The sequence below is a fragment of the Electrona antarctica genome (genome assembly GCF_951216825.1).
Source record: "Electrona antarctica genome assembly, chromosome: 14".
Taxonomy (NCBI): domain Eukaryota; kingdom Metazoa; phylum Chordata; class Actinopteri; order Myctophiformes; family Myctophidae; genus Electrona; species Electrona antarctica.
The window spans coordinates 26,152,132-26,173,921 of NC_136795.1; the positions used below are offsets into that span (position 1 = coordinate 26,152,132).

General features: G+C 40.3%; 1 protein-coding gene across 2 annotated transcripts; it reads right to left on the reverse strand.

The window, feature by feature from the left end:
• Positions 1-4,518: 4,518 nt before the first annotated feature.
• On the reverse strand, positions 4,519-21,126 carry stxbp2 (syntaxin binding protein 2). Of its 2 annotated transcripts, XM_079521232.1 has the most exons (20): positions 20,985-21,126; positions 20,081-20,236; positions 17,677-17,726; positions 17,468-17,549; positions 16,986-17,062; positions 16,808-16,883; positions 16,577-16,680; positions 16,317-16,465; positions 14,795-14,879; positions 13,559-13,689; positions 12,521-12,628; positions 11,948-12,008; positions 11,759-11,824; positions 11,489-11,569; positions 8,362-8,503; positions 8,035-8,141; positions 7,852-7,947; positions 7,644-7,729; positions 6,473-6,633; positions 4,519-5,506 (listed from the first exon to the last, which is right to left on the reverse strand). In XM_079521232.1, the coding sequence occupies exons 2-20, from the start codon at positions 20,115-20,117 to the stop codon at positions 5,427-5,429; spliced, it is 1,779 nt and encodes a 592-aa protein (XP_079377358.1). In that variant the 5' UTR covers positions 20,118-20,236; positions 20,985-21,126; the 3' UTR covers positions 4,519-5,426. The 2 variants fall into 2 exon arrangements, with proteins under 2 accessions (XP_079377358.1, XP_079377357.1); XM_079521231.1 differs by lacking the exon at positions 20,985-21,126 and having other exon boundaries at positions 20,081-20,600.
• Positions 21,127-21,790: the final 664 nt, after the last annotated feature.

Consider the following 21,790-nt stretch of genomic DNA (forward strand, 5'->3'; position numbering starts at 1 on the left):
GCCGGACAGCGACGAATATAGAACAAATTAATATGTTTAAGATTGTGTAAAATTGTTCCGAATTATTCCAAACTCTCAAAAATATTTTGAAAATAGCAAATGTACGTTGCATCACGGCATAATGTGTTGCATCACGGCGTGTTGTGAGCTTGTACATCTGCTAGTTTCTAATAGGTGAGGTGTAAACTAGGGTTAAAGTTGTTAAACTGATCTTGATGCTATACTCATGGGGGGCCCCTGGAATCCCCTCAAGGACTCCTAGGGGGCCCCTGGAATCCCCTCAAGGACTCCTACGGGTCCCCGGAACCCACTTTGAGAACCAGTGATTTCGAAGACTTTTAAACTAGACTGCCGAAACCTGAATGGGCTTGGACGAGACCGGATGTGATAGAGTATGCACTGGGTTGATCAGTCTTCTTGATGGTTCCGGAGTACTCTCAGTCAAAATGATCTGAGGTGCAGAACGGCTCTCCTTTTCCATCCTTTGGCTCTAAGAGAACATAAAAGGTCATATCTTACAGTAGTTACCAGTGGTACATACATCCATAATGCAAATTCTGTATAGATACGTGAGCGTCGGGATGAACACTAATCTTATTGCTTACCTGTTGGTTGAACCCTGGCAGCAACGCTAGTGCAACATGTTGGCCGTGAAGTCGATTCCTCTGGACATTGGCCAGTGTATAATAGAAGTTCTCACTGCTCTGGCCTGTGTGGAGCAGAAGAATCTCTACATAACAGGCACACACATTATGGATGCACTGTGTTGTTGTATCTTATATAGAATATGTGTGAGTGTGTAGTGTACCAAGGGTTCCAAGACTGTTCTTCGCCAAACACTGCAACTCAAAAATGTTGACCAAAATAGGGGTACCAAGTTGAAAGTGGTCAAACTGGCACAATAAAACTTTATGTACTCATATAGATACCGGTATGTTCATATTATATTTTATTAGCTCTCCTTTCCAGTTGGGTAGTTCTGACCCCACAACGTGTACATTGTCTATCACTACATGTTTCTATAGCCATATAGCGGTAGTGCATTCGTGGGTTCAATCCTTTTAGTAGCATTGTATGTAGTGTAGTGTAGTGTAGTGTAGTGTAGTGTAGTGTAGTGTATCAATCAATCAATCAATCAATCACTACTACAGTACTATCCCAACCTGAGGGTTTAGTTCTCATTTGTACAGGTGTAACAGGGGCACTCTTGCTTGAAGCCAAGGTACAACGTTGCTCATCCATGCGCCCACGCTGAGAGTAACTCATAATGGTCATCATCTGCTCTTGGTCTTTGGTTCCCTGGTGGGAATAAGATTGAGGTGAAATTATTATTATTGTTATATACCACCTAAAAGAAAGCGGTTGGTTAAAAATACGATGTTTTACAATTTACATAATCTCTCAATACCAGAACAGATTAAGAACCACTATAAGAGCTGGAATATGAGGATAAAAAAGTAATAAGTATCTCATTTCAGTCTATACTGAAAAATATTTACCTCTGCCTTCTTTAGCAGTTGCAAAAAGGCAAAAAGTAAAACCAGAAAGCTTTGACTTTGAAATTACATCAAACAATGCACTACTAGTAATAACACACACTGAGGGTTTCCCCTCATCCTACCACCACAACGATGTCTGCTTCCATTCTTGTCTCCACTCCAGAAGCAGTCCTCGTCATCACCAGGTATGACAAAATAGGTGGTCCAACAAAGAAATCTCCAGCGAGTTGAGATAGTAATCCTTGTAATATAACGTTACAGAGATATATCGTTAGATGTCTAAACATTCAACGCCCGGTCAAAAATATGATCCAGTTTGATTTAGCTCCAAATTTGTACTGGTTGTAGCTTGCGAGCACTTTAAATAGACTTAAGCTCTTAGTATTAACCCATTGCCATTAAGACCCGAACTGCTCCCCCCCTCTTAATATTGCCATCTGTAATCCTAGATGAAAACATAATCCCTCAGCATGGAGAGGGATGATCTTTTCACTGGTAGTAAGGTATGCTCTCAACTGAGCAAATGCTGACATCACTTACACTTTATATGTTTGCGTTTTGCAAACAGGCGTATGTCAGGTCAAAGTTGACGTGTCCAGAGACACAGATCTAACAGTATAGTTTCCTTTGGCGTCATTTAGATCAGCCGTTTCCAGACAGGTCTTGAGGGCAGGGGCAGGCCAACACTATGAATAAGTGAGAAACTGAAGGCAGAAAGTAATTAACAAAATAATTAGCTTTTCTTAATCCAGTTATTTTCGTATTATCATTCTGTATAACTAGAGTTTGAGTGAAACAACTAGGCTACACTCCACCTAGAATTGCAAGGGCTGGTGGTGGCTGTTGCGGGGCCCTGGGAACCATTCATCTGTAAGCCTACATTATTGATGTCATAATTATGGTAAACTAGAAAAAGTGCCCTTCTGGGCACAGGTCTCCACCAGGAGGATAGGACTGTGTGAGATGTTTGGCAACATGTTTAGGAGTAATATAAACATGTTTGCCTTTGATGGCAATTGGATGATTTGAGGCATTTTGTTCCAAAAATGTGTTTTGCAAAAATCAACCTGTTGGTGGCGCTATAACAGGCCAATGTGAAAAGGGTGGGATATATTCCTCAGCCTAGTAGGAAAATGTGTGAAAGATTTCACGTAAATTGCATGCTGCGTTCATGATTTGAGGCTTTTGTTCAAAAGGGGGCAATCTTGCAAACTGTGAAAGCCAATTATAGCCAATTAGGATGGAATATGAAATATGGTACAGATCCGACTTGAGCACATGACCATAGAGATACTCTGTAACGATTTGTGAGATTTTTGGACAGAATCTGGAGGAGTAATATCCAAAAATGTGTTTTACAAAAGTCGGCCTCCTGGTGGCACTATAAAAGGCAGATGCGGAAAATGCAGGTCAAAGGTTTGTCCTTGGCCTCTAGGGAGTGTGCATGCAACGTTTCACGCAGATCGGTGCAGTTTTAGGTAAAACATGTGAAAAGCTGCCTCATGGTGGCGCTATAACAGGCCGTTCTGGAAAATGTGGGGCAGAGGTTCATCGTTGGCATCCAGGGAGTGTGTGTGCAAAGTTTGGCATCGACCGGGTTAACGGTGCCAGAGATTAGCTGGTAACGGACGGACGGAAGGACACACACACGGACGGACACACGGACAGACACACGGACGGAGTGCAAAACATACTCTCTCCCCATGCCTTCGGCCTGGTGGAGACAATTATCTGAAAGTAATTCTCTGAACAATAACGTATCACAAACTTTTTTTTCTGAAAAACCCATGTTTCTATGTCAGTGGTGCTCAACCTTTTTCATGTCAAGGACCCCCAGAATTATCACTATTGGGCCACGGACCCCCATCTCAAAATATGTAGTTCCAGGAACCCCCCAGAAGCAAATATTTTAGTTAAAAATGTTCGCTCCGAAATATATATATTCAAAGATTTGCGGCCCCATTTTCACGACTTTTCAAAAATAGCAGACCTACAAGCTCATAGCTCGCCACTCGGTGGCGCGCTATGAGCTTGTAGATCTGCTATTTTTCAATAGCTAAAGTATGTCATAATGCTATAAACACCAAAATGGGTTAGTGTTCAATTTATCAATTTCAATTCTTATAAGAGTTTCTATGTTTGATCACGAGCATCAGGTGGTATGTTACTAACAGTATGGTCATTACTTTACTTTCCCTTGCCTATATTTTCTGTTCTGGTATCACTTTTCCCACTAAGAAATCTTACTTGCAATAGTCTTAATTGCTATGATCAGTAAAACCACAATGCTGGTAATGAATATACATTTTTGGATGAAGGTAATATTGGAATAACTACAGTACCTTTGTGAAATGTTGCTTTAGAAAGGCATTACCCATTTTTCATATTCCCGTGTTATTTCTCTGGTTTATTACACATTTCTCAATATTTGCAAGTAACCATCACCTTTATTTACCATCAAGACATATTACTTGCATGTGACTTAATCTGCGGAGAACTGCTGCTTTTATTTTTGTGCCAGTGGCCATATCTTGAACAAATAACCAAAGAAAAACAATCAGGCAACTTGGTCTTCGCTGCTGTGGTCCGCAAGAGATCATTTTCCTAATTTTGGGTCTCAATCGCCCCTTCTGACAATTGCAGAGGCATTCCCTATTCGAGGCTAGTCTGAACCGATTTAATTATCCTGTAGAGTAAGGTGTTCACAGACATAATCTTACGTCACTGACTGGATCAAAGCCTGCCCAGCTGCTGCCGTTTGATCTATTCTGGGCCTACTCTGTTGACAATGAATGTTTGAGTTACATCACAGCTTGGCTGTCTCAATACTTATGCCTTGTTAAGTCATGCCTAGGATCAATGAAAGTGGGTGAAATAAAACAAAGTTTCAAATAACTCATTTGAGAAATGGATAAAATAAACCATAAGGCTTCTGCAAAGCTTGCATCATAATGCTGTAAAGAGGTTTTGAGCGACTAAGGTAAGGTCCCATCTTCTAAGAAATGATGCACTTAAGCAGAACATTTGAATAGCTATACAGCGTTTCTTTTATTATTTATTTATCATCTTAACCAAAATAACAAACACACTACACTCAGTCCCAAAGTACATGGTAAAAGTGCATCGTTTTAAAATAAAACGCTACTTAAGAGTCTGAGTGAAAGTTCGAAGAAAATAATCAAAAGATGGCACCTCGACTTCAATGGTAACAAACATTGGATGTCAGACATATTTCTCACACTGCCCTTCAGAAATGAAGAATAAACAATCATTAAAACAATGCCTACTTGTGTCAGTCAATATGTGTAACATTTGACTCATGTTGCAGATTTGCAGTAGGATTATCCAGCTCTGTTGGGATTAAGACATGTCTCATAGGTATAATACAAAGGAAAAGAAAATTATAGTAACATAAAAACAATTTAAACTTTGATGCTTTTACATGGTACATTAATCAAATAACCTTCATAAAGTTCTGTGCGTTAAATTAAATATTTTGAATACAATTTCAATCACAGCAGCAGTATATACAGTACATTAACCATTTCACACCAAGAATTACAATAAAAATAATATTCTAAAGAGCAAAAAAAAGAGAATCACAAGTAAAGCTGGATATATAATGGTTTCGCGGCAATGCCACACAACGAAAATAGCAAATATGCTAGCTCACAATGTGTTGCACTTTCATCTATTTTCATTGCGCGCCGCCATGCGCAACAAAGTATATCTAGCCGTTAACTTCCGTTTTATGATCGATTTGTTTTACGATTGATTCTGACCATTTGTTTTGTGGTTGATTCTTACATCTTCATGTTCGGCTTCAGAGATTTTAAACCCTGTTACAAAAGACCAGCGCTGAATCATGTTGAACGAAAGACTTGAAGGCATAATCCCAGTGTGCTCCTCCATGCCCAGGGACGTTACCTAACAATCAGGAGCAAGCACCTGGTCCAGTCTCTTCAGATCATCCAGGAAGCTGGTGGGGGTTAGGACGTGAGTTGAGCCTGCAGAGGAGAACAGAGAAGGTCAATTCTGATGAATTGAAAATGGAGGACGCTGATGTAAACAAGTCTTAGTGATTTTCCTGCTTTCATCCTCGTAGCAGTTTTGTATTGACTTGTTTTTATGTTTGAAATGTACCCAGTCTAGCTACCTGTGAATAAAAATGTCAATCAATTTCAATCAATCAAGCACAATCCATCAATTCAGTCTCAATCTAAACCATTAGACCAGATTCTACAAAATGTCTTCTAAATCCTGACCGTTTTCTGAAAAATCAGTGGTGCTCAAACTATTTCATGTCAAGGACCCCCATAATTATCTGTATTTGGCCACGGACCCCCATCTCAAAATATGTTGTTCCAGGGAGCCCCCAGAAGCAAAGATTTGAGTTAAAACATTCGTTGTGAAAGAATATATATTCAAAGATTTGCACACATTTTCACGATTTTTCAAAAATAGCAGATCTACAAGTTCATAGCCACGAGCTTGTATATCTGCCATTTTTCAATAGCTAAAGTATGAAATAATGGTTAATGTGGTTAAACGCTAAAGTGACAGATGTGTTCCAGCTCTTAATTGTTTAGACAATGATGTGCAAACTAGACTAAAATGTTAGGAAGGGACTAGTGGACAAGAGATCCAGCATAAGTCATTTTACAATTAGTTGCATGCTGAAAATAGCCACTCTACAAGCTCACAATGCGTCGTGCTGCGACGCGTTGAGCTTGTAGATCAGCCATTTTCAGCAAGTGAAAAAAAAACTGTCATTACGACGGCATCAAGGCCCGCCAAAATACATTTTGTTCAACTAAATCAACTGTAGATTTAGTCGACTAAAATCTTGTGATCTTTAGTCGACTAAAACTAGACTAACACTAAGACATTCTAGGTGACTAAAACTAAACAAAGAGACTATGACTAAAACTAAAATCTAAATGTGCTGCCATAAGCAACACGTGGGTGCTTACCGATCACAACCTCCCACTTCCCTTCATTTGCTCGAGTCATCTCATAGGCAGAGCGCATCTCCGAGTGGGTCACCCCGCCGATCACAAAGATGATGAGCCGAGGACCTGAACGATATTCTGTCGGATTCTTATTTTTGTGCCACTGGCCATATGCACGTGCACTGCAATTTAAAAAACAAACAAACAACCAAAGAAGAACAATGAGGAAACTTGGTCTAACAAAAAAAAAAGCTGGAGATAATAGTGATAGCAGGCAAGGGTGGACAGGTTCACGTTAAGATCAATCCCTTGCTCAATCAATTGTTTCCATCAATCAAGTAAGAATAATAATAAATTAAACACAAAATCAAGCTAAAGCAATCCTGCTTCATGAAACCGACCCGTTTCTTCTCCATCCGTGAAGTGAGTGGAATTGAGTGAGGGACTGCTATTAGAGATACATGTTTTTGTGCTTAGCAGATGTAGCATACAGTATGATATCCCAGTAATGTGACTGGGATTTTCTAATCTTAACCACATCTAAACATGTGGGAGACAGACGTAATGACAGATGTTGACCACAGTCATGACACATTTAGCACACACACACACAATAGTACAGATAACAGTTGCTGTCATAATAATGGAATATCAGTGTTGACATTAATAACACCTCAAATTTAAACTGAAATAATACTATGACAAGCAGGAACGAGACAAAGCGTTGTCCATTAGCAAATGCAGATTATGATCTTCCCAAGTTCATGATAGTGGTTGCTGTAAGCGCCACAATCATGTTGGAAAACCCTTGGCGATTATGGGGGATTTATTCAAAGTAAAACTGGCTTAATTTCACCTTTTCACCTCCAGCTCACTTTAACAAAATCTTGGTCAAAGTTAGATGAAGTAAAAGCAATCATTTAACTGCATAGCAAGTGGATTGTCGATGTCAACCATAAGCTGAACTTTTTCAAAAGTGCCTTACAAAGTGCCTTTCTAAAAACGCCTTCTAAATAGTTTTCTTAAAAACGTCACATTTTTATTCTAAAAAGTACACAGAGGTGATCCCGGCTTGAAAAGTATAATAACAGGTGTTCCAGGTCTAAATACTGTAGGTTAATCTACATTTAATTCAGTTTATTTATATTATTGCACAGACAATATAACATTAACCATTCTCAATAGTACAAACCTGACTGCTGTCTGGGTTGTATTGATCTGAGCAGGCTCAGAGATGAACGGCCACTGCTTTTTGTCCAGTTTGTCTTCGATAACGTTCTGCAACACATGGAAACAGAGACGTCTAAGTCAGGGATGAGAATATCCAAATGGCTAAGTCAGCACTGAGACATGTCCCAAGTCTGTCCCCAGTAGTTCCTGCCTCCCTCCGACGTTCATACCTCCATCACGTCTTTAATGGTGGGTGTCCATCTAGAGGAGTCGAAGGCGCTTTGCCGCTCTCTCTTCTCTGGAAGTGTTTTCCCTGCATTAGGACCCTGACAGAATGGGGGGGGAAATGGTATCAAGGAATGCTAGGCTTAAAACAAAGAATGTGAACAAACAAAAAGCAGTTGAGTATTTACCCCAGAGATGATGTTACAGCCCAGATGCTGCATGTTGGTGATGATGTTGCTGTCAGCATGTATGTTGGCATGCTGGATGAGCTTTGTCAGGCTCTCCTCTGTGACGCCTACATGGAGAGAATCACAGTCTTTATGGAGAAATAGCCAAGAAGATCTGCCTCTTTAAAAACTCTTAGTCTACTACAGCATTTCAAAATATTAAATTAGTCCTTCTCAGTGGCAGTCTTATGTAGACAGATATGAGCTTATTAGACCACAAGACAAACGAGCATGAAAAAGTCCTTGTGCTTTTTTGTTTAATACAGAACGTTTTTTAGTAGTACCCACCCTTCTTCTTGTGGAATATGTAATTCAGAATAATGCGGATCTTTTCATAGGCCTGGACTTCAGTGTTGAGGAGCACAGGGACAATGCTTTTCATGGCATCTTTTAGAGGCTCTCCTGTTGGATCCGAACCCATGGCCAAGTCCTGTGGAAAGCATCAGTAGATCATTGTCATTGAGTGTGTCTAACGGCCAAGCTACACCAGGCTTTTCTCGCGCGTTTACCCTAAACGCGTGGCCCGCGCGTGCTTTTTTTAAATAGGACTGGACCTAAATTAAACGCACGCGCGGGGGTAAACGCGCGCGTTTTGTGCGCGAAAAGCCTGGTGTAGCTTGGCCGTAAGTTAGTTTTGGCAGAGTCACATCAGAGACACATACTGTACTTCCCACAGATTACACACACACCCAAAGTGATGTTGAAAACCTGACCAACAACAAAAAACTCCCATAAAACAATGTGCGAACACATCAGAACGATTTAGAGATAAAAGAAGGTGCAGCAATACAACCACCCTAAGGATGGCCCAAAGTGACTGCAAAATATTGGTTCTATGTGTTTCAAAAAGCTTTCTACTGTGTGTGTGTGTGTGTGTATATATATATATATATATATATAGATAGACACACAATGTGATTGTGACATAGCTCTGTTTACATAATGCTGTACCCCAATGGCAGTTGCAAGGACTTGCATTGGTGTGCACTGGCCTTAAACCCGTTGTGTTGCAAGGAGTTGCATTGGTGCAGTCTTGCCTTTAAAATAGAAAGCTGCAAAAGTGCGTAATCTTCCTAGGAATCCCCAGCCCAAATAAATCTAGCACAAAGCTAAGCCAATTAATACAAGTAAGACGCGCGAACGCGGGAAGCGAACGCAGCTCGTACATTGCAATAACAACAATTAGAATAAATTACGTACTTTAAGGTTTTTTTTTAGTTTTTTTTTTTTTTAAGATTTTTTTAAAGATTTATTTTTAAGTTAAGTTTTTTTTAAGTTAAGTTTTTTTTATTAAGTTAAGTTGTTTGTGTGTGTGTGTGTGTGCGTGCATGTGTGTTTTTGTGTGTGATACATTATTTATTTATTTTAAGTTTTTTTGTATTAAGTTAAGTTGTGTGTGTGTGTGTGTGTGTGTGTGTGTGTGTGTGTGTGTGTGTGTGTGTGTGTGATACAGCTGCGCCCTCTGGTGGCGGGCGGTTGGTGTTACAGCGTGACACACACAGACAGACAGACAGACAGGATCTGCTGGGTCTCATAGTAAATGCTCACTGCGTTCGCAATAAAACACTTAATAAAACACTTCCACTAGCGGGAGTCATCCTTAATACAGTTACAGAGGGAGATTTGGATGGCGCTGCACAGAACTATACAGCAGCGCATTCATACGAGGACAGCCGACAGTAAAGAGCTGTGGCTGGCTGCCTGGCCCCAGCTGTCCATCTTAAAGCCAACACATGCCTGTATGATTATAGAGACAGCTTTCAGACATGCTGATGATGATCCATTAATGGACCAAGAGAATCACTCAAACAAGTAGCCCATTAACACTTCTATCGCATAATACCACAATCATGCAATAAAAAAAGCCCGTGACTCATCTGATATAAGCCTAAATCCGGTAGAGAACACACCGTAAGGGAAGGCTGTGACGTCCAAACTATTTACTGGGTCTTGGAAGTGGTCTGGGACGGGGGCGGCAGTTTTACCCCAGGCTCAGTTTTACCCCAGGCTCAAGCTGATGTAGGGGATTTCTGGACAGCATGCTGAAGGCATTACTCTCAGTAGTGACTTAACAGCTTCCTGTGCATTACTATGCACAGGATGTCTCAATGCAATATTATTATATATTATGCAATATTACCATTAAGATTGATAAACGTCACAACGCTGTGTCAATGCCACTTAAAGCCAGATTACCCATTAATAGAGATGCTAGCATGGCTTTCCTTTATACTGTATGGATTGAGGGGGTGAGCATTATAGCAACAGCAATGCACTCTCAAGGCAGTGGCTAGTGGGTTACCATGTTAGGATAGTGGATGGAAAGTGATTATTTATGCTGTAAAGTAGGGCTGCACCGAAAGGGAAATTCTTGGCCGAAACCGAATATAGGAAACAGTTGGCCGAAAACCGAATATGATTAATATTATATATCTTTTTTCCTACCATAGCCGTACCTTAAAGCTACCTGATTAATGGCAAAAGAAATGGTTATGGCAAGAACTTAACTTAAATAATACTCACTATTATGGGTCCATAAAACATTTAGCTCTTTTGAATGCATTAATTGCATACACTATTCGGTGATATATTTTCTGCCTATTTGGGCCGAAACCGAATAGGCTGAAAATGCATTTTTAGCCATTTTCTGCCGAATATTTTCTGTGGCCGAATATAATAATATAATCGTGGTATGGTTACTATTTTTGCTTGCATTCAAAAACAAGACAACTACAGCTGTTGCAGTCCACTTCACTAAGTTACTAACACTATGAACCTAAATTATGAGCAAAAATATTAGATTGTGTCATCTTTGGTTGCCTACCTATTGAGGAATGTCTTGCTTATATTTCCCCCCTCATCTTGAATGACTAGTTTGTAAAGTGAGTGACTACAAATAACTCACAACTTCAGCTCCACCCACTTTCTTCACAGAAACTTAAAGCTGAAAGAAACTTGCCAATCCACCTACTGGTTCGTACTGAGCCACTTAAGCCATGTAGACATGAGGCCGATTCAAAAAACGCCTTCTCAATCCTAACCAGAGTCTTCTGAAAAACTTCAAATCTTTATAAAATAATGCTGCTCTATATATAGTAACTACTAAAATGACAGGTGTTCCCAGCTTGAAATGTATAGTATAGGTGTAACCAATCTAAATAAAAAGTATATAGCAGCTCTAAAATCTCACAACACATTAAGATGCATTGTGAGCATCGCACACATTGCAATGCTTTTCAGATTTTGGAAAGAGATTATTATTTTTTCAATTCTTTGAAATCTTTTAGAAATGTTTTGCCTATAATGACATACCCAAAATAGGGATAACAAAACACTCCGAAGGACTTTTATACATTATGCTCCACGTCTTTGAATAAAAAGAAAAAGCCACAAACACAAATCCAGTGACACTGACCTGTTCCACCGCACAAAGCATCTCAGCAGAGTCATTGTATTTCTTCATGCATGCAGCAGCTAGATGCAGATGAGTGGAGTACTGTGAATCCAAAAAGGTAAAGGTTAGGACCAGCACAGCAGTGACAGCACTGTAATGAATGTAGTTATGTGCTAGTACTGTATGTAGATATTTCAGGGTGAATCGTCCCTTTAACTGAGAATCATGAGGTGATACTAGAGATGAAGAATCGGCCATTTATAATAAGATACCGCCCAAAGCAGAACTCACCATGCTCAACTCCTTCTGATACTGTGGCATCTTCTTTACCATTTGAGAGAGATCTTTGATGTTGGCCTGAAGAGCAAAACACATGTTCAGAATCAAAACACAAGATACAAAAAAATAACAAAAATTATGTTTGAAATAGACAAACTAATAATTACCACTGAATATACAGTGGGCATAATGTATACTCACTTTATCAGTTGCTATCATCCTCTTACTCTCACAAAAGGTGCGGAGAAGTTCTGTCACTTTTCTGTAAGGAAGAGTAAAGCATTTGAGAGTTACTTTGGATGAAGTATCATTCATCATGGTAAATCCTTATATAATCAAGAGTTAATTATTTTTTACTTTTATAAGTACGAAACATGACTTTTAAACTTAATCATTCAATAAATAAGACATTGTCACAATTGGAATTCTACCAGAATCTATCGTTGTGAAACCTTGCAAGTCAAATAGAAGACGAGCTCACAGCACATCTAGTGGTGAGGTACTTTTGCACAACATTGCAATAAGTCTTATAAAATAAGCATTCATTTAGAAAAGAAATTACAAGATGAAATATGGAGATACTAGAAGATGTTTGGCTGACAGTGACGATATACACATCTTAAAAGCTAAGCCATTATTATAATTACAGTATTAAACAGTATTATAATACTGACATTATAACAATATGACAAATATAGTTTATGAAAAAATCTTCCAACACTGGTTTCGAATGTTGACTCAGGGACAGGCTTCATCCAACTGTGCTAGACTCACATGGTGACATTTGCTATGTGCATGTGCCTTAGCTGAATCCACAGATCATCATCTTCATCCAGCAACACTTCCCGCTGCTTCGAGTCTCCGATCCCAGTCGTCCCATACCTGGTCACGACGGGGGTACAAAACAAAAGGAATTTCGGCACAATTTCAGGCACAGCAGCATACCACTGCAGTGACTGCACACAGCAGCATACCACTGCAGTGACTGCACCGACGCACAATTAAGTGGTCTATTGCAGGGGTTCTCAACGTTTTTGGCCGGGGACCCCCGAAAATGCTTTGGCAACGTCTCCCGACCCCCAATATAAATTGACTGCTACAATAACCTTAAACCATTTTGGGCGGGAACCCCTTTTGGTGTTTTAAGCATTGTTATAATTTAGCTATTGAAAAATAGCAGATCTACAAGCTCATAGCGCGCCACCGAGTGGCGCGCTACGAGCTTGTAGGTCTGCTATTTTTGAAAAATCGTGAAAATAATTTTTTTTTTAAAAAAACGTTTTTTTTTTTGGAAAATAATTTGGGGACCCCCTAAAATAATTTGGCGACCCCCCGAGGGGTCGCGACCCACGGGTTGAGAACCCCTGGTCTATTGGACAAATGAGAGCATTGGAATTCAGGTCAGTGGTTCCCAAACCTTGCAAGTCAAGACACAAAAGAGAGATTAGACGTTTGCCCGGGACCCGGACTAGTGAAAATAGCAGATCTACAAGCGCACAAGCTTGTAGATCGGCTATTTTCACTTATTCTTAACTTTTTCTAATTTATGGAATTTGATTTCTTATTTCTTCATGAAATTATTGACTTTTATTTTCAATTCATGGCTCCAGCACCTCACTTAAGTTTTTTCAGCGGATGAGCGGTGGTTCTTACATTATTTTCAATTCATGAAAATTGTAGCTTTATTTTTTAATGTTTTTCCAATTTTTTTTTTAAATAATCATAATTAAAAACAAAATATAGGAAAAACAAAAAATAACGGGACCCATAAAAATGTGTCTGTTTGGGAAGCAGTGATGTAGAGAGACTCACTGGTAGATGTCCTGCTGGATATCTAGCAGGTCGTAGGCCATGGCCTGGAAGGTCAACTCGTGTAGGAGGGGTGACACAGGGTCAAATCCACGTTCAACAATCAGTAATTGTGAGCGTGCTTTATCAGGACCCTAAAAAATTAAGGGGGGGGGGGGGGGGGGGAGAACACACACATCAATTAAGGCAATGTCTAGAATATTTGACCTAGCGCAGCAGGACACACTGAAACAACCTTTGAGTACTGTACATGCTGATATACACAATTAGATATGTATGCGTGTGCACTTGCGTACACACATATACTATACATAGACATGCACGTGTGTGCGCACTTACGTACACACACATGTGTGTCACTTAGACACAGTGCCTATAAATATGCATTTACAAGCACACAAATGTGCACACCCTTGCACAATGCACATGCATGCACACATGTGCACACTAGGCCTGACCTTCGAAGCTCTTTTGGGCACATCAAAGCTTCTGGACCCCCCAAATAACATTTTTATTAGAATGTTCAAGAACGGGGACCAGGGGGGGGTTAAGTCAGGGAATGCATGAGTCGCGGAGCTCAAACACAGCCGTCCTTCTATTGGTATATTACTACTTCTTGGCTGTTCACACAAATATAAGTGCGATACAATAAAAATGCATCTGTGGTGTGTTACATAACGTCACAAACAAGTATTACCGTCTTTGAGATGAGAATAAAGGAGATTAGGAGAATAGCACACAAGCTCAGAAAGCAGCAAGAGCTGAAATAGGTAAAAAGCCCAAGAAGAAGTGGAAAACGACACGATATGTTGTACTGTACTATATTTCAGGATGGTATGGGCAAAGAGGGAAAGGTAATACATGCCTGTAGAGACTCATCTCAGACGCAAGATGTCAGCTATGAAAAACAGAAATGAAGAAGAGAAGATAGAGAGCAAGGTCCAGCAACAAGTAGAAAAATAATTAACAGGAAATAAAACCAGAAAGCACAGAAACTCCCACAAACGTTGAAACCCATAGAGAAGCATAATTTCAGTGGGGCTGTTACAGCTAGCCTTTATTATAAAAACATGATAATAATAACAACCTCCTTTAGCTAAAATGGATCACACACCACGAGAAGTTTGTTCATACGTCTTGACAGATAATAATAATGAAAAAAATAAATCTTAAATACTATAGAAATACATACATTATTATACAAAGTAAAATGTTGGGACTACTGCAGTAGAGCCTCACCTCTCCCATGCTTGGGTTGTCTGCTTTATGAGCATTGAGGCGCTGGTAGACCTCCTCTGCTAGTCTGGCATTTTCCTCCGGGCCCCTGGAGAGTGGAGACAGGATGGTTGTAGAACTTTGAACTGAGCAGGTGAATACAATGGAATGAATGCTAATAAAACATTTATGTTGGGTTACTAACATACACTAACACTAACATATGTAGGGCGGCTGTGGCTCAGGGGTAGAGTGGCTGGATGGTAACCGCAAGGTTGCCTGTTCGAACCCAGGCTCCCCCAGAGTTAGTGTCGAAGTGTCCTTGAGCAAGACACTGAACCCCAAATTGCTCCCGATGTGCTGGCTAGTGCCTTGCATGGTTTCTGCCGCCATGAATGTGTGTGTGAATGGGTGAATTGATGCACAATCTATGTAAAGCGCCTTGGATAAAGGCGCTATATAAATGCACCATTTACCATTTTATTGTCTCCACCAGGCCGAAGGCATGGGGAGAGAGTATGTTTTGCACTCCGTCCGTCCGTCCGTCCGTGTGTCCGTCCTTCCTTCCGTCCGTCTGTGTACAGCTAATCTCCGGCACCGTTAACCCGGCCGATGCCAAACTTTGCACACACACTCCCTGGATGCCAACGATGAACCTCTGCCCCACATTTTCCAGAACGGCCTGTTATAGCGCCACCATGAGGCAGCTTTTCACATTTGTATTACCTAAAACTGCACCAATCTGCGTGAAACGTTGCATGCACACTCCCTAGAGGCCAAGGACAAACCTTTCACCTGCATTTTCCGCATCTGCCTTTTATAGCGCCACCAGGAGGCCGACTTTTGTAAAACACATTTTTGGATATTACTCCTCCAGATTCTGTCCAAAAATCTCACAAATCGTTACACAGTATCTCTATGGGCATGTGCTCAAGTCGGATCTGTCTGATATTTCATATTCCATCCTAATTGGCTATAATTGGCTTTCACAGTTTGCAAGATTGCCCCGTTTTGAACAATAGCCTCAAATCATGAACGCAGCATGCAATTTACGTGAAATCTTTCACACATTTTCTTACTAGGCTGAGGAATACATCCCACCCTTTTCACATTGGCCTGTTATAGCGCCACCAACAGGTTGATTTTTGCAAAACACATTTTTGGAACAAAATGCCTCAAATCATCCAATTGCCATCAAAGGCGTATGAAGAAATGGCTCCAGAAATACATGATCTCTGTAGTCATGTGATCAACACGAGTCTGTTGGATTTCTCAGATTGTACACTGATTGGCTAACATTGCCTTCCAAAGTTTTCAGGAGTGGCCCGTTTTGTACAAAATGCTGCACATGTCCTGCTCATCCAGAATTCTATCCTCAGAGATGCTATGAGTGATCTGGCTCTCCTCAACAAAATGAAGAAAATTGTTGCAAAAACAAATAAAAAAAAACATCCTCCTAAACATTTTGCCAAACATCACACACACTCCTATCCTCCTGGTGGAGACCTGTGCCCGGAAGGGCACTTTTTCTAGTTTTACTATATACCTGCGGTAGCGGATCGCAGGGTACTCCTTCAGCGTGTCACAGAGAGTGGCAATCTGCTCGGCCATCTTCTCCATCATTTTGCCTTTGTCTGTGGACGCAACAGGGCTATAGAAGCTGTGCATGGAGGTGGGGTCGTCCAGGGTGAATACCTGAAGGGGAAGGGAAGGAGGTGAGGTTCATATCGGCTGGTTTGAACTGGCTCACTCAACAGAATGAACCAACTTGAGGAAAGGTAGGAAAGAAATATCCTCCTCACACACCTGAGACTCGTACGGCAAGAAAGAAACATTGATCTCTTTCAAAGTCTTGATGACCTTGGCGACCCGAGATCTCCCAATTTCAGCGAAGAGACCATCTGGACAAGCTACAGACGAGACATCAACTTATAATCAATTTAGATCCACATCAATAAACACTAGAAGCTGAAACATGGTTTTCAAACAACATACATGCTAATACTTGTGTATACTAAAATCTATGAAACAACTTACACTCTGTGAAGAAGATATGTGCTGCTTTGTAAGTAAAGGCAGTATCTTTGAAGTCATTGATCAGAGCACGGACCGACTGAAATTCAAATAGAAGGCAAAAGACAATTAGAAAAACATAATAACCCATATAATGGTTGTGACATTGTGAACAGGTAAAGGCTCATGTCTCCACTCTCACCTTCTCCACTGGAGAAATCAGATAAATGGCCTCTAGACTATTGATGGGCTCCCTGCGTTTATTGATATCCTCCACAACTGTGTAGTGGAAGAAGACACATTTTAATTATTATTATCAAATGTTTGGAACAATACTGTAAAGGCAAGGCAACAATGCAATCCTCCAATGATGGGAAGTCCTATTGTTATTAATGAAATGTGGGGGAAAAGATCACTCATGAATGGGTTTATATAGTAGTTATTAGTCTCATCCTCCAAGTGGCCAGGAAAACACTGCCTACAATAACTGCCATAAGCTGCCAAAACCAGATTTTAAAATGGAACTTTCATGTGCATTATTAACCTAATTTGGGCTAAACAGGTTCAAACATAGGTGTAGACAGTGTGACTACTTATTCAGTACTTAATAAATCATTGATTCGTCAAGTATGGCACTGTTCCTAATGTTGTAACACCTTCACAATAAATTGCCTCCATACTTACTGGTCACCCCTTCTGCCAAAATGTCAGACATCTTGCAGCAAGATGACAAAATCCGCATACTCATGTGATCCACAATGAGGACCTGGAGTAACAGAACAGGTACAGTACATCAAACAAATTAAATGCTGGAGTAACACAGAACATGAACATCAAATGGAATACAAAATGTATCCGAGTGAGGGTCATTTTCTTAAGGCGCCAACTCTCACCTTCCACTCGCCATCTTTCTTGATGCTTTTAATGACTCCATTCAGAATTTCTGTGAGGAAACAAGAGACCAATGTGGATTTATTAAGTAATATACATAATGCAGAAGGAATATTAGGCCTATTCTATTCATTAGACTGAGGGGAAGGAACCTCTCTAGCTGCTATAATCAAAGAAGTAGGTGTCATACAACTTTACCATGCCTTTCTCCCCTTCATAGGAATACATAAGCAATGGATCATATTTGTTGTATTGTACTTTTTGTAAATGATATCCATAATGTTGTTTGCCCTGAGGGTTCAGTGGAGTTCAAGACTTGGATTTCACCACTTAAATGTTCATGCAGCTTCCTTGGAAGTTTATTTTAGTGCCATTTTAGATTTTAGTGTTGGCTAAAAAATAGGAGATGTACAAGCTCACAGCGGGTCACTTCGTGTCGTGACGCAAGCTTGTACATCTGATATTTTTGAACATTTTGGAAAAGTGTTTAATTTCCGAATTACGGATTCAGAAGGTATTTGTAGAATCGGCCTCAGGTTTTAATGGGTTAAGGGCCATGCACAGTGCACACTGAGCACTATAACTATATACTAAGTATAAAAATAAAATCTAGTTCACACCAACTATAATAAAAAAAATACAATGGTGAAAAATATGGTTATAGTTTTATAGTGTTCAGTGTGAACGGCCCTTTACACTATTACGTTAACCACACGAATCATGTAGCCCATAAATTAGAAAACAAAGAAGTAGTGAAACACGTCGTGAGCTTGTAGATCTGCTATTTCCACACTATTTTCCTGGGCAAACACAATCGCTCGTTTTGGTCACCGCTGATGTAGCCTATCAATGTATGCGTGTTACCAGCTCAGATCTGTTGTGACTGTGTGTGTGTAGTTAACTTATCCCTGAGGGGGATTAGATGAGCATCTGGAATGTGGTCTTGGGTGTTATCTCTCACTATTATAGCAGCAGACAGACAACTTCTCTGTTCTTCAATGACACACTAATGATGACACACTGACCTGCAGCTTTGAGTTTGTATCTCTCTAATAATATACTAAACCTAGTACTAAAATATACCATATTAAACCTGTTGATTTATGATTAGATGATACTTTACTGGCAAAATACTTGTGGTAATCAATTCAAGATATAAATCAACAATAAAGTATTTTTTTAAGTTGCATTTTATGTCTTGAAACTAAAGTTGTTCTGATACCGGTATCGGAAAAGCTGTTGAATACTGCCTAAAAGGATGTTATTGCCAGTCTACTCTATGTCATTCCGATAGCACGTAATTTATCACGTGATATTTCATAATAGTAATATTTTGATTGCTTCAGTTGATGTTAATTTCAAGGACCTCCATAACTGACAGTGTACACTCTCACCATTTGAAGTTGTGGGTATCGATTGGAATTGGTAATACATCTCTACTTGAAAACCCCTGATGTGTCATTACTAGAGTGACAAAGTAATGATGAGAAATGAGGAACTGATGTTCTACCCTCAGTATTTCCTTGTATGACATTACTTGGCACTGTAGCAACATTCAGCTAAATGGTGGAGATAGTACATTGTTCTGTGATTATGAACACATACAGTAGAGTAGATGTTTATGCTAGCTAAATAAATAGCTCTCTGTGAATACTATTGGCTGCGGTTAACTAGTATGACCTAACATCACCATTACATGGCACATTCCTTGTGTGTTAAGGCAACTTGGGCGAAAATAAAGCAGTCCGATATCATCAACAGGTGAAGAATAGTCTTTAGGGTTAGGCTATATAGCATCACTGCGATCAGGTTAAGATCATTATCGATTGGCTTCTTGGGAGACAATTAGTCACCACCACGACCACAACACAGTTATTATTAGAAAACAAATGCACGTAGTTATGAAATGTGGATGGAACATTACTATGATTCATACATTCTTCAACACACCCCCAAGTCTCAAGCAGATTCCATTCATTTTCAACTATATTTTAAACGAATGAACCAAACCATTTCAAAGTAAACAAGGCAGGTGAACAGAACTAACTTCCTTAGCTAACACCTGTCAACAACAGCAAGCTAACGCTCGGTTATGCTATACGTCTCAATTCTGTGTATTCAAATTAACTAATATCCCTGGTCAATTTAACGACTACCATACATCCGCATCATATGATTGTTTTTTTACGTGGCACAGTGCTCATTTCCAAGCAAAAACACGGTTAGTTTATCTTTGGGGGGGTGAGAAATCTCTTGGGCGACCGACTTACGTCATTCACCTTTTGCTATTCAAACACACGCTATCAAAAGACCCAGAGAGATCCGCATGACGTGTTTAGAATAAAACATCACATTGAGGCCACTCTATATTTTTGAGGATACAGACAGAAAGAAAAGGTTACTTACTTTCTCCGACTATTGCCTTCAACCCACTCGGTGCCATCCTGAAAACTTGTGAGTGTCACTTCCTTGTTGATTTCTTTCCCCAGTCTATTCCGTTCCATTCACGCAACTTTTGAGGCTAAACATTACCCCCCAGCGGCTGGTGTTGGTTGGTCAGTTCTGTTGAATGGATTAGTCTGTCAAGACTCACTAGCCAGCAACTCAGATGCTAAATGCTATCTTATCTGGCATCGAGAGTTGCATACCAACCATTAAGCCCATTCATCCAAACAGAAAAGTCCTATCTTTAATTAAATGTTAGGTTAAACTCACCAGCTGTATGGAAAGATGCAATCTTTCAAACACAGGTGTTTAACTTCGTTAGGACTTGAATGGGCTGTTAAAGGGTTGGTATGGCAACTCTAGAGGGGAGGGGAGAGAACAGATGGTGGAGGTTCAAATGTACATATTTTTTGTTTTGATTGTATTGATGTATTGTTGTATTGTGCTTTCTGCTTTGGCAATGTAAACGTATGTTTTCTCATGCCAATAAAGCCCTTTGAATTGAATTGAATTGAATTGAATGGAACACTGTCCCTCCCAGTGAGCTGTGTGCTGAAGCATACTAGGACCTTTACTGTTCCTAATATATGTTAACGACATGACTTCAGCTTGTGACTGCAACTTGTTCCTGTTCGCAGATGACTCGGCACTGCTAGTCTCGGACAGGAACAAACTGCAGGTTGAAAAGGCCCTCAGCTCTGAACTCGGTAGAATCTGCACCTGGCTCGCTGATAACAAGCTATCTTTACACCTGGGAAAAACTGAATCCATTCTCTTTGGCTCTAATAGTAATCTCAGCAAGGCAAATGGCTTCTTGGTTAGAGTGGGTGACAATGTTATCACACGTAAAGATGAAATTACCTACCTAGGTTCCATCCTGGAGGCTAATCTTTCCGGTGATAAAATGGCCACCAACGTAATCAAAAAAGTCAACCAAATAACAAGATTCTTTTACAGGATCTCCTCACTGGTCAACAAAAACACCTTGAAGACCTTAACAGGAGCCCTCGTACAAGGTTTCTTTGACTATGCATGCACCTCCTGGTACCACAGCACCTCAAAGGCCCTTAAAACTAGGCTCCAGACTTCCCAAAACAAACTGGTCAGGCTCCTACTTGGCCTCACCCCCCGAACCCACCTCACCCCTGCCCACTTTGACAGGCTGGAATGGCTTAGGGTCGACGACAGAGTACAGCATCTTGCAATGGGTCTGGTCCACAAGATTCGATACACCACCAAGATACCCATGTACCTGTCTAGATACTTCCTTAATGTTAACGAAGTCCACACCCACAACCCAGATTCGGCACAAACAAGGGACTAAATTCTTTTCGCTCCTATGCCACCAAAATGTGGAACACCCTACCAACAGTCATTAAGACATGCAAATCCCTTGACTCCTTCAAAACCGCTCTCAAAGGGCACCTACGGATGGCTGCAATTCGAAACTGGCCCCCGTAAAATCTGAATCCCCCCCCCACCGCCCACCCCTTTTTTTCCTCACTGTATATGTTTCTTTTCCCTTTTTACCTCCATTATGATGAATTCCTGTCATGGTGGAACCTCTTGTAAACAAGTGTAATGCTTAATTGGGTCGTCCACTCACAGTTAACAGCCTTTGTATTGAGTTTGTGCTTGAAATGTACTGTAATTCTGCAAACTGTTAATAAA

Bases quoted from the DNA above. Each gene is read 5' to 3' on its own strand.
- stxbp2 (XM_079521232.1), bottom strand. From the start codon at position 20,117: ATGGCACCGAGTGGGTTGAAGGCAATAGTCGGAGAAA. The intron at 13,690-14,794 runs GTGAGGCTCTAC...TTAATTTTTTAG, and splicing joins ACAACCCAAGCATGGGAGAG to GGTCCTGATAAAGCACGCTC. The intron at 11,570-11,758 runs GTGAGTTCTGCT...TTGGATTCACAG, and splicing joins ATCAGAAGGAGTTGAGCATG to TACTCCACTCATCTGCATCT.